This window comes from Coffea arabica, chromosome 6c, assembly GCF_036785885.1.
Source record: "Coffea arabica cultivar ET-39 chromosome 6c, Coffea Arabica ET-39 HiFi, whole genome shotgun sequence".
Lineage (NCBI taxonomy): Eukaryota > Viridiplantae > Streptophyta > Magnoliopsida > Gentianales > Rubiaceae > Coffea > Coffea arabica.
Genome location: NC_092320.1, coordinates 7,976,935 through 7,990,270, shown reverse-complemented (window position 1 = coordinate 7,990,270; position 13,336 = coordinate 7,976,935). Strand labels below are relative to the sequence as shown.

At 33.4% G+C, this 13,336-nt stretch overlaps 2 protein-coding genes across 2 annotated transcripts; one reads left to right on the top strand and one right to left on the bottom strand.

The window, feature by feature from the left end:
- Positions 1–5,702: 5,702 nt before the first annotated feature.
- Positions 5,703–8,573, top strand: LOC113692730 (chaperone protein dnaJ 49-like). Its single transcript, XM_072052601.1, has 3 exons — positions 5,703–5,870; positions 5,957–7,069; positions 8,270–8,573. The coding sequence occupies exon 2, from the start codon at positions 5,958–5,960 to the stop codon at positions 7,053–7,055; it is 1,098 nt and encodes a 365-aa protein (XP_071908702.1). The 5' UTR covers positions 5,703–5,870; position 5,957; the 3' UTR covers positions 7,056–7,069; positions 8,270–8,573.
- A 1,061-nt stretch (positions 8,574–9,634) lies between these two features.
- Positions 9,635–13,277, bottom strand: LOC113694289 (uncharacterized). The gene is made up of 8 exons (XM_027213196.2): positions 13,005–13,277; positions 12,504–12,616; positions 11,667–11,738; positions 11,129–11,164; positions 10,514–10,559; positions 10,181–10,268; positions 10,021–10,078; positions 9,635–9,822 (listed from the first exon to the last, which is right to left on the bottom strand). The coding sequence occupies exons 1-8, from the start codon at positions 13,081–13,083 to the stop codon at positions 9,772–9,774; spliced, it is 543 nt and encodes a 180-aa protein (XP_027068997.1). The 5' UTR covers positions 13,084–13,277; the 3' UTR covers positions 9,635–9,771.
- Between the last annotated feature and the right edge of the window lie 59 nt (positions 13,278–13,336).

Below are 13,336 nucleotides of genomic sequence, written 5' to 3'. Positions count from 1 at the left end.
CTTTGTTTAGCTTTTTGAATAAACCTTTTTGGTACAATATAATTTTTTTTTTTTGATTGAAGCTTTCACTTGTGTTCTCGTTATTGTGTACTTGAATTTCAATTGCATGATACTTAGCAAGTATTCTGTTATTTTCTTTTCATTTTTGTGCATTTTCTCAACCCATGTAACAAAGTATTAATGGACAAATTTCAGTATGTGATGCATAAACTCCATAAAAAATAAAAAATAAAAAGCCTCAATCTTTCGAATCCTCTTTAGTCACTCCAACTCAAATGGTTAATTTGTCAACTAAAGATTTAAAAATAAATAATGCCTGTTTCTAACATTTTTCTCTTTTTTTCCACCGATTTGTTGCCACACATCAATTGAAATTAAAAAAAAATACAAAATTGTCAACTATTGAATACGTAGAAAATGAGTAATAAGATACTATATAGGATTGCAGACAAGAGAGCATTTGTTTCTACCTATTATATAAGAAAAAAGTGGAGTTGTTATATCAATGCCAACGATTGTCAAGTGAATCTCTCTCACTCTGACATGTGGTTCATTCATTTTCTTTTCTTTATTTTGCTTTATTTTTTCTTTTACTCACTTTATTTCCTTTCTCTTTTTTGGCTAAAGATAATTAAACAAATCCTCATATACACTACAGGTTTCTTATTTAGTTTCCACTTTGTACTCTTTTTTTTTTCCCCTATCATCCTAATCATTTATTCTATTTTTTTTTTCTATTGGATTAGTTGATGCATTACCTTTCATTTTTGTCCATAATTAACTAAATGAATGGTTTCATTATCATAGATCAATAATGGGTTTGATATTTCCTTTCTTCCATAGTCCAATAATTACGATTCATGATCTTCTACTTTTACTGTCTCTCTTTGGTATGTACTATTTGATATTTTTTTTGTCATTTTTTGCGTCTTGATCAGAAACCTTTGCTTATTGCTTTTCTTGCCTCTTCCTTCTTCATCTGACTTCCTTTTCTGCCCAAAAGAGGTATGTGATCTGTGAATATTTTTTCCCCAAATCTAAAGAAATGTTTTTTTTTTCAGTTTTTTATATTTTATTTATTCTGAAACTATTTTTTGATCTTTTTATTTTTGGAAAATAATTCCCTAAGGCTGATAACAAGACGGGTGATGATTACATGAAGAATTTTTAAGCTAACAACGAAAGAATTGTAGCTACTTTTCCCCCATAAAATAAATAACACCATTATGCAGATTCATTCTAATTTTAATTTTTTATAAAAAGAAAGTGGAGTTGCTATAGCAATGCCAATGATTGTCAAGTGAATCTCTCTCACTTTGACACGTGGTTCATTCATTTTCTTTTCTTCATTTTGCTTTGTTTTTTCTTTTACTCACTTTATTTCCTTTCTCTTTTTTGGCTAAAGATAATTAAACAAATCATCATATACACTGCAGATTTCTTATTTAATTTTCACTTTGTACTCTTTTTTTTCCCTATCATCCTAATCATTTATTCTATTTTTTCTCTATTGGATTAGTTGATGCATTACCTTTCATTTTTTTCCATAATTAACTAAATGAATGGTTTCATTATCAGAGATCAAGAATGGGTTTGATATTTTCTTTCTTCCATACTCCAATAATTACGATTCATGATCTTCTACTTTTACTGTCTCTCTTTGATATGTACTATTTGATATTTTTTTTTGTCATTTTTTGCGTTTTGATCAGAAACCTTTGCTTATTGCTTTTCTCGCCTCTTTCTTCTTCATCTGACTTTCTTTTCTGCCCAAAAGAGGTATATGATCTGTGAATATTTTTCCCCATATATAAAGAAACATTTTTTCAGTTTTTTATCTTTTATTTATTCCGAAACTACTTTTTGATCTTTTTATTTTTGGAAATTAATTCCCTAAGGCTGATAACAAGACGGGTGATGATTACATGAAGAATTTTTAGACTAACAGTGAAAGAATTGTAGTTACTTTTCCCCCATAAAATAAATAACACCATTATACAGATTCATTCTAATTTTAATTTTTTATTTATTAAAATTGTTAGTTGATAATAGGGTGATAGTACTAGAGTAGAGGAGAAAAAATATAATAAATGAAAATCCAAGGTAAACGATGATCAGAAAGAAAATAATGATGCCTATTAAATTAAAAATTAATCATAATCTCTTAATTTATGGATAGGTAATTATATTTTAATTTATAAAAAGTTTATTAACGGTGAAAAGTGCTTATAAACTGGATATGATGGATGACGTGTAAAATAATTGTTGGGGCTAGCAATTTATAATGTGAAGATAATATTTTGTATCTCTTCATTCAACATTTTGAATTACTAGCTTGTATTCATGATAGGTAGTTTATTTTCATGGTTTTAATTTTAGCAAATGATAGCTTGAAAATAAAAGAAATGTAAAATTAGATTTCAGAATCTTTTACTTAAACAGGTTCTATATGACTTTGTACTTTTATCCTTTTTTATTGCCCATAATGATAGATAATATAACTAAAGTTTGAGATGATTGTTAGGCATGGAACTGGACATATCATTACCATTTGGCTAAAAGAGTTAATAATATTTTGTTAATTTGACTAGTTAAAACGATTGCAGTTGTCAAAGGAATGCATTAGCATGATTTAAATGAATGGATTAACTCACTCTTTCTCTCAAAAAAGAAAGAAAAACATGCAAGTTTGTATGTTTTTTTATTGATGTTGAAGATTGTGACAGGTTTTGATGGTTTTTTATATTTTTTATAATTATTAAAATGTTAGAAACATTATGACTACTTTTTATTTAATTACAACTAAAACTATACTACTATTAAACCGATAATGCACTCATAATGGATTTGCTTTCTTTTCTTTTTTAGTATCATTACGTACACATAATATTGGTTAAAAACTCTTTGTCCAAATCACAATAAATTGGGGTTAACTTTATAGATGAAATTTCTTTTCACAGCAAATTTTAATTATTTTTATATTTAATTTTTTTCTATATTTCTATTCATTATGTACTAAAACATTTGTTACTATGTATTTAACTAATGTTTTAGAGGGCCCTGGCTGTGCCTTGCACAGCCGAGGTACCTCTAGTATTACAAACACTAGAGGTACTTGAACTGTGCAAAGCACAGTTTGGGCCCCCTAGAAATTTAGTCGAATGCAGACAAGGGCAGGGACCTGAACAGTCAACGGCCAGATTTTGGCCAAAAAAATGTGCGGTCTAGATTACAAGTTGTATATCAATTTTCACAACATGTGTAGGGCCCGTAAATTTTTGTTCTAAAGTTACACGTTGTGCAAACAAAATTACGTTGTATGCAATCAAAGTTACGTGCAGTGTAAAATGATCAAAATGCCCACTGCCCGTCAAATGCATAGCATCAAATTATTTTGACACATGATGAATGAATAGAAATATAGGAGAAAAATTAAGCATTAAAGCAATTAAATTTGACAAATATTATTTGAACTCTCATTTTTGTTAATCATACTTTCGTTATTATTTTTATCATATAGTTTTTGTTTATTGTAGGAACACAATTAACACAATATGGAGTATAAATAAAATTTCTTTCAAAATTTGTTGTGAAGGGAAATTCCATCTATGAAGTCAACCTCTCTATTTATTGTGATTTGAATAAAGATTTTTGAACCACTATTATGATGATACCCAAAAAGGAGAGAAACTTAATACATTATAAGTGCATTGATGTATTAATAGTAGTATAGTTTTAGTTAAAACTAAATCAAAAGCAGTCGTAATACTTTTAGTACTTTAATAATGAGAAAAAGTGTAGGAAACTATTAAAATATGGCACAATCTTCAACATCAATATAACTTACTATAAACTTTCATATTTTTCTTTCTTTTGATAGAAGAATTCAGTTCACCTATTTAAATTCTGCTTAAAGCTAACAATATTATCCTGCAATTCCTGAATATAAATAACAATGTTAGATAAAAATATGAATTGCCATGTTTCCTGATCTACATATACAAATTAGAATTGAACTATTTTTTTATTGCAAAAATATATTCCTAATCAAAATTGAAATTTCTAACAATTTTTTGTCAAGTCACACTCTAGGCCGAAAGCCTCAATTGTGACTTCCACCACCGACTGCAATTCTTGTATACCAACCCAATTCATACTACAACACTTGAGTAATTAAAAAACAAACAAAAATTAACTTTAGTTTAAATATATACAAAATCTTATTGGATCCTTCAATTAAATTTAATAGGTCATAAAGTAATTGCAAAAAGAAAGAAATGGAGAAAAACGGAGGTACAAGAATGCTTAACTAGATTTATCTTGGTGGAAACATCTCATGATATATCTTTCTCTTAAACAAATACACAAAATTGTAGATAATTACAAAATGTAACCAAAAAAACAAAGAAAAGAAAACAAAATGTGAAGTAAGAAATCAAATCATAGGAGAAGAAAATAACAGAACAATTTTTTGTTCTATTATTCATAGAAAATGATCATTGGTATAAAATGAATTCTAAATTTTTTTTTACATATTTTAAAATTTCACCTTTTATCCATGAAGAACTACCAAATAAAATATCATCCTATAAATTTAACAAACAAATGCTAGTTGGCTATAACATTATGATAAAAAAAATAGAGCAAACATGCGAGATTAGAGATGAAAAAAAAAGGAAGAAAAAAAAATGTAAAATGGGATAAAAAATAATAAAGAATTCTTTTTGCTAAGTAGTTATCATCTTGACAAAAACAAAAAAAAAGAACATGGCAACAATCTTAATTAGATTAGTTTTAAAAAATAAAAAAGGTGAGGGATGACAGTACCAGTTACTGCAAGAAGAAAAAGAAGAGATGTAGTTGAGTTTCTTAAGGAGAAAAAATATTTTAATCCTTTAGCCCAATTGAATCAAAAAAAGGGAAGGAAAAATTTAGGTAAAATAATCAAAGGTTCACTTATCAAAAATATATACAATACATGTGTCAAAAAGATGATTAGCTGGAGTAACTTGGCTTTCTTTTTATATACAAAGTAGATAAAAAGGGCATTCTCAATTATCAATTTTAACAATGCAATACATTTTAAATTATTAACTTCCGATATTATCATGCGTAATACTTTTGTATTAATTTCATTAGTATGTATAAATTGATATAAATAGTTTATTTTACACTTTGAATTCGAAAGCCTATCCTATTGTAGAATGTATAAAGGAGTTGTAGGCCTTGTTCTTTGTTGTTTTAAATTTTATAAAATTTGATTATACAGAATAATCAAAATCATAAAAAACTATTCTTCAGTTAATTATAAATTTTAGTTTTTTTAGTCATTAAAAATTTATAATCAAAACAAAAATGCAATCAATCGAGAGTATTACAAAAACTGATTATTTAAAATTAAAATATATAATCAACTAAAATAAATAATGAGAACAAGCCCATGGTTGGAATAAACCAGATATTTACAAAAGGATGACCCTTAAAGAGAGTAATAATAATTAGATGCTTGACATAATTTTTGTGGTTAATCAAACATGATCCAAAGGTTAAATAAACTCGCCAAGTCGCATTGAAATTCATTTGACTCCCTCAAAAAAAAAAAAAAAAAAAAACTCATTGACCGAAACAGCAATTGGCCAACAAAAGTAAACTACAAATTCTCCTCCGTATTTATGTATTTTTCCTTTACAACTTCGACGACCACCCCATTCCAAGTTGGGGTTTACCTTTCCTCGAATACAGGCCAAAACCTAACCCTAGATTCTCGATCCACCCGTAAATCCACCATCGCAGAAGACCCAATTTCTGAATCCAGGAAAAGAGCACTTTACTCCATCAATCAGAGCAATATACCCTCAACTTTAACCTGTGTCAGTGCATAGTTGGTTTATTTTCTTCTATTTTTTGGGGAAATTTTTGTTTAATTCTATTTGATCGGATTGTTATTTTCTTCAAGGATGGATGGAAACAAAGACGAAGCTCTGAAATGCTTGAAAATCGCCCAAGATTCAATCGAATCAGGCGATAAAAACAGGGCCTCCAAATTCCTCCAGAAAGCTCGTCGTTTGGACCCATCAATCGATATCGATAGTTTCTTATCAGATCTCAATGGCTCAGGATCGGAAAACCCTTCCTCGGACATCAACGAAAACCGCTCAAATTCACCTGATAAAAGAGATAGTGGTCCCCGTCGTAGGGCTTCCGTAAATGGGTCATCGGGTTCTTCGTCAACGTCAGCCACTACTTCGATGGCTTATACGGAAGAACAGGCTACGATTGTGAGGGAAATTAAGAAGAAAAAAGACTTTTATGAGATATTGGGGGTGGAAAAAAGTTGTAGTGTTGAGGATGTGAAGAAGGCGTATCGGAAGTTATCCTTAAAAGTCCATCCTGATAAAAATAAGGCCCCGGCGGCAGAGGAGGTGTTCAAGATGGTTTCAAGAGCTTTTCAGTGTTTGAGTAATGAGGAGAGTAGGAAAAAGTATGATCTTGTTGGCTCTGATGAGCCAGTTTATGAGACTCGTGCTAATAGGCGTGGTCCAGGTGGAATGCAAGGGTTTAATGGGTTTTATTATGATGGAGAAGTTGATGCTGATGAGATTTTCAGGAATTTCTTCTTCGGTGGAATGCATCCAGCTACAAGGACTCAGTTTGGTGGGTTTAGCTTTGGTCCAGGCGTTGAGGTGAGAATGGGTGGTGATCGTGGGTCGAATGGATTATGGAGGACTTTGATTCAATTGTTGCCAGTTATTTTGATTTTGCTGTTGAATTTCATTCCCTCACAGCAGCCAGTTTATTCTCTTTCGAGGTCTTATCCCTATGATTATCGGTTGACTACTGAGAAGGGCGTAAATTATTATGTGAAGCCAAGTAATTTTGAAAAGGAGTATCCGCTTAATAGTCAACAGAGAACAGAGCTCGAGCAACAAGTTGAGGGTGAATATTATAGGATCCTTGCACATAATTGTAGACTTGAGTGGCAACAGCTTCACTGGGGCTATAGACGGGAGACACCAAATTGTGATGCGCTAAAACGGTTTGAGGCCATAGCTTAAAAGCATCATTTAAGGTGCAGATTAGTTTCTATTTGATGTTGATGATTAATATTCTGACTATGATGCAAGTCCTCCAAGTTTTTTGTTGTTCTTCATCTCATGGTTTCTTTGAGCTGAATGTTTGATTTGTGGACTAATACTTCACCCAGGGCATTTCTTAAGAGCAAATTGATGGTGACACAAATTGATATGCACCTGATGCCATCTTTTCTACAATTGCACTTGTCTGACTTCACTACGTAAATCATTGAATTGTTATGCATGTTGTATTGGATTCATCTGGGTGAAGTTGAAAAAGCAAACAGGATGCTTTGAAGTTGAAGGGAAAAATGTCTTTTCGGGAGTGAACTTAATACTGTCATGGGAGTTGCATTCTTTTTAACTTGGTTCTCTTCGGTTATGAAGATTCTTCTATGTTTTTTAAGAAATTAGGATGCCCTCCCCTTTCCAAATCATAGCCGTTTCTTCTTTTCAGAACATGTATTTTCATCCATTAATTGTTTTTAATAGACACTTTTTCTAGTTCCATCACTTTGGGAATGTTTTCGGAAAAAACTAATAGTATTGGCTATAAAATTTCAAAAGGATCTATACTTTGGTTTAGCTAACATGTGATGTCTTTCCACAGTCAGGAGTTACTGTGTCATTGATAGCTGATATTTTGATTGCCATCTTTTTTTTTTCTTTTTTTGTGTGTCTATGTGTGTGTTTTAAAAAATCAAAAGGAAAGCAAAATCGCATCTTAGCTGTGTTCCCGTGTTCTACTGTCATTCGGCTTAAAGAAGATGAAGGTTTTATTGTTACTTAAAAGCATCACCAAACTGCTTTGGCCGCTACTTTTCTGTGCTCTCTTCCCCCGTGCATCACAATGCTGCACAGGCATGCAGATTTTATTTCTACATTATTGTTTGGTGATTGGTCCTTGAAAATAGCACTCTTTGGATTAAGCATTATGTACTAATTTAGAACAATGACAAAGTACACATGCTTAATTTCTCTTCATTATTGCTGCTGTTGTTGGAACGAGGCAAATGAGTTCACCATTTTTTTCAAGCATTGCCCTGTATGCGTTCGGGAGCAGTACAACCATGCTCCTGGTTGTGTGTGGGGGTAATAATTTGTGTGGTTTGGCATCTTTTAGTAAGAATCAGTTTTACCTGTTGGGTAGTGATGATCAATACGTAAGAATGCTAACTTTTTCTTCTTTGATTCAGACACTTGTCGGAAGGAGGAGGCGAAATAGATCGTGATTCTGAAGTTCGCCGGATGTAGAAAGTTTCATTTGCTGCAGCTTATGCTGTGGTGTCCAAGTTGTGTTGCTGGTTGATTTTTTTGGGGGAGTTGTGCTTGCCCGACTTCGATAGATTAGATAAATCGAGAAGATTTAACAGAAATATGCATACATGGCAGCATTACATTGTGCTTCTTGTATGATATGATACTACTATTATTTGACAATCTTCAATTTTGTGTCTTGACTCTTGATCTAATAAAGCATCCACTATTACGGGTTGAGGACTCGCTCGTGGGCTACCTCTTATAGTTCATCCGCTATTCTTGGACGTCAGTGATGGATATGGGTGGCTCCATTGTGGCTTGCCGCTTGCCGAAGCGTTGAGCATGTAATCTTGTTAGTGCTACCGAGCCTTCCACATCTATGCCGAATTGCATTTTGTGGTAGCACATTGTATGGGACAAAGGTAGAGTATTGCATCAAAAGGAGCCCTCATGTTACCTGTGGAAAAGATTACTTTGGTGTCTCTAACGAGTTTTGGCAGCGGCACGCTGGAATTGAAGTTTAAGCAGGAGCTTTTAGAAATGTACATTGTCAAGAGGAGGTGCTGTTTTTCAAGGCTGACTGCACCAATGGAAGAGGTCCTCTTACGTGCTTTTCGCAGAAATTTTTTCAAAAAATAGAAGAAAAGTTTTCATGTCCAATACGTGTTTATGCAAGCTGCAGATTTCCCGTTCCTAATAACTCTCGGGAGCTGCAAGCTAAATCCAGCTGGCAATTCGAATCAATTGCACAGCATACTTGAGTAAGATTGGCCTCAAAAGAAAATTTTAAAAAAGCGCACCTGGCTATCCAAATCCCTGGCATGGGATGCCAAAGGTACGATGCTGGTTAGCAAAGGGTTCACACCGACACTGACCATTACAAAATTCGTCCACGGAAGTAGAAAAGGAAGCGCACAAATTTTGGTTTGCACTTCCACACAAAAACATGTTCTGAAAATATCCAAACATGCGCCTCAACCACAATTTTGTCATTCATTCAACATTTTGCTAGACAAACAACACCATTTTTCTTTTTCTTTTTTTTAAGAAGAAAAAATCTTTCCCAAAATGCAATTCGAGCGAGCTCCGAGCAATCATGCCCAAGAAAAATGTAATTTCGATGGAATACATAACAAAGAAAACTTTGGTACAAAACAATCACGCCACTCAACAAGACTTGGACAATCTGACCGCACGGTTTTTGCGTTTTGCACCCAGCACACGCAGGAAGGAGATAGATGCAAGCACAGAAGCAAAGTTAGCCGTACTAAAGTAGAAGCACGCACAAAAGAACATGCATGTGAGGTAGAAGCATCATCCTGATGATTAATACGTTCAAATGATTTCTGCATGGTACTGTTCTACAAAGTATTGAAGGAAAAAGCAAAAGCCAGATCTGCCCCTTCCTGACAAGGTTTTCGAGGCATAAGTTGATTCCCTACTCCTTCGAAGTAATAACGAGCAATCCCAGTGCACCTATCAATATGTACTGCAAAAAAAAAAAAAAAAAAAAAAAAAAAAAAAAAAAAAAGCCCCAGTCAGAAATTCAATTGTCACTACTAGTTCAGGTGAGCTGATTGGCAATAACAAACCCCGCGTTGACAAGACAATTAGAGCAAAAATATGAATGTGATGCCTAAGGCGAGCTTGACAATGATTGCTCAAACAAATTCACAGATTATCTAACCTTGATGATAGGCTTCTCAGTCATAATTATAGTCACCCAACCTACATAAGGCAAGAACCTGTAGAGATATGGACAAAATGGTTGATTTTATGTGTGTGGAAAGACATTCCTATAAGGTATTTACAAAGATAAACAGAAAGTAGTCCTGATATCAACTTACCCAACAGCTCTTCCCATTATGTGATGTCTATGCAGCCAAAGCTGACCGTGAGCATAAAGAAGTCTGTCATCCCCAAAGTTATTATCTCCTGGTAATATAAAACACAAAATATTCAATTCACACAGTTTCTGGATTCAGAAGATCAAGGTTTCAATTCCAGACAATATCAACAAGTAATGATAAAATTAAACTGCAGATGGTTCAAGACTGCCCAGCATAGAATAAGACTTTGTGACAATACATAAAACTGCCCTCCATTGCATTAGTAAAAAGATTTACTCATGCAGGAGCTTCTGCAAAAGTAGAAGCTCAACATCAGAAATGGTTTAGCACCTTTGGTGAGGACATCAACTTCTCCAGTATCTTGGTGCTCATGAACCTGGAGTACAACACAATAATGCCATAAACATAACAATGAAGAAGTTAAAGGATAAACAGGAGAACGGAAAGAAAAGAAGTAATGCGCCAGTTTTTGTTACTACCATAACAAACCATAATTTGAAAGTCAAAATTTTAAACTGAGCAAATCTTCTAGAAAATTACTATATATTATTGTAAATCATAATTTGAAAATCAAAATTTTAAACTGAGCAAATCTTCTAGAAAATGACTATATATTACTGATTTTACCACATTCAATAGATTTTGGAAAGTTAGAGATAGTTTTTTGTTTTATGACGAATCCCCATCTTAAGTTTTAAAACCCAAAAAAAAAAAAAAATCCTCTTCAATGAGCTATCCGGAAGCAATTTAGAGCAAGCATATTGAATTCCCATCTTCAGAACCTACATTCTATGCTCCCATTGGCTTCTCTGATCCTCTCTTCTTTAACAGTATCATAGTGCAGAGTAAATCTATATGTACATGCTATCAACTCCATTAAGAGCTTTAATAAGAGAAAGCTGAAGAGTTCCAAGAATAAGGAAAATATTATGCCAACATGTTTACCTTAATTACTCGATGGACTATGGGAATTTCACGTCCCTGTACAGCAACCATAAAGGTGAAAGGTTGTCAATGGAAAAGAACAATTTCAAGACAAACTACAATAGCCAATAAAGTAATGAATGGAAGCAATACAATAAAATAATCAATGTAATCTCTGAATGTTACATTAACTATCTAGACAAGCCACTAATTTGTTGAACAACAATTAAAGGGGGTACACAGTGCAATATGCTTTAATTGCAAAGGTAACCGTATCACACAGACATGAGAAAACCCAACATTATCAGCGGACTGATTTACTCAGAAATAAGCAGTTTTCGGCAAATCATGCACTATTGTGTTGCTAAAATTTTAAAACTCCAAGGAACCACCATTGATCATAAAATAATTTGCAAGCCAGGACAAAAATAAAAAGAAAAATACTCGAGAAATAGTCAACTGATAGCACAGACAACAAAAATCATACTGTATAGAAAGAAGAAGGTTTACTCAGGCAACTGCCAAGCAGCTGCTGAGGCGATGATCAAAAAACACCTACGTCCACATTGAATACAACAATTTCTCCTGCACGAATGGGGTCGTTGCTCATATGCAAGAATAAAATGTCACCCTGCAAGAAAATTAAATAGTTAAAGTTCGGAAGTTCTGCCATGCAATATGAGAAGAGCATAAACAATTTCTGACAATATTTGAAATTTCAAGCATACAAACAAGTAATTGGCTTTCAAAATAACGATAAGAAAAACACACTTGTGCTTTTTAAAAAGAATGGTTAAATGCCATACAAAGAGGAAAAAATCAAGGTTTTGAATATCTAATGCATCTAGCAGATGGAAAGATACAATTCCAGCTCATTGCCCCAGCTCATTGCCTGTTTGTTTTCCACTGCAAGAACCTTGACAAGAAAAAATGATGTATGAAGTTTTAGGAAATATAGATTGAAGTCACAAAGGTCAAATTCAAATGTAGTACACAGTGTTTTGGAATTTTTTCTGATCCTTTTTAAGCCTTATATAATAGTAAGCACAGTCGTCCTTAAAATAATGACTGGCACGGCACGGTCAACCCAAATGACTTTTGTAGAACATTTGATGTGGGTGTAAGTATAGCCATTGTAGCATCCTTTTTCATGCTCATATTAAATAATAGTTCACAAAACTCAGACAGTCACTGACCAAATTCCTTGGGTTGCATATTGTAGCCAGAGTGCTGCAATAGAATCAAGAGAAACACATTGAAGCACTAAATGGTCTTGAATCTAATAACTCTTTGGGAAAGTTAACTCCAGCAGACAAATCAGTCTCAAAACAGAACCTTTAAAATAAAAACTCAGGAAAGCTCAAGTTATTTGTTAAAAGAAATCGTAAAAACTCACCCTTTTGAACCCAGGCTCCATGCTTCCAGAGAGCACGACAACTACAGGCGACTCACTACCAGTTACGCACATCAATCCTTTCCATATAATCAAGGCGGAGGTAACAATCATTCCTGAAAAGTATTCCAATTGGCATACTTATTTGCTCCTTATTTATCCATTGACGTTGAAACATGTGCTATACTAGAAATACATTCCGAATACAACAATGTCAAAGTAGAAAAGTAAAGAAAGGCAAAATTTTTGCATTGCAGAAGCTACAATTATTTTATAACAAGGAAGTTCTACAAGTCTAATAATCCATGGTCACCAAGACCTAAATTCTCAATGCTCCTTCTGATAGATAGAGTTTTGAATAAAAGAACACTCATCCTCGTCATCATCAAATTCTAAAATATGACCATACAAAGAACCCTAATCTAGATTCCAGAAGGACCATCTCCGCAATTACGCAGAAAACATATAAACTGATAAACAAATTGAGAGAGGAGGGAAGCGAACCGAGGCTGACGGCTTGGGTAAGGACTTGTCTAAATTGTAAGGATTTGATGGAGTCGATTTGATCCCCGATCCATCCCATCTTCTTCCCCTTGCTGTGTGTGCGTTTCTTCTCACTATCTTTTCTGGTGAAAAAACGCCCTACTGAAACCAATGCACTGACTTTTGGGCTGAGAGCTGAAATTATAAAATAGGGAAGATTGTCGTTCTTGCGTCTTGCTCCCTTTCTTTTCAGCTTGTTTCATTTTAGTCCCCTGTCTTTCAGCTTGTCTTCTCCAAAAAAAAAAAAGAGTTACTAAACCGTTCGGTCCTTTTTCGTCAGTGAAGTCCTTTGA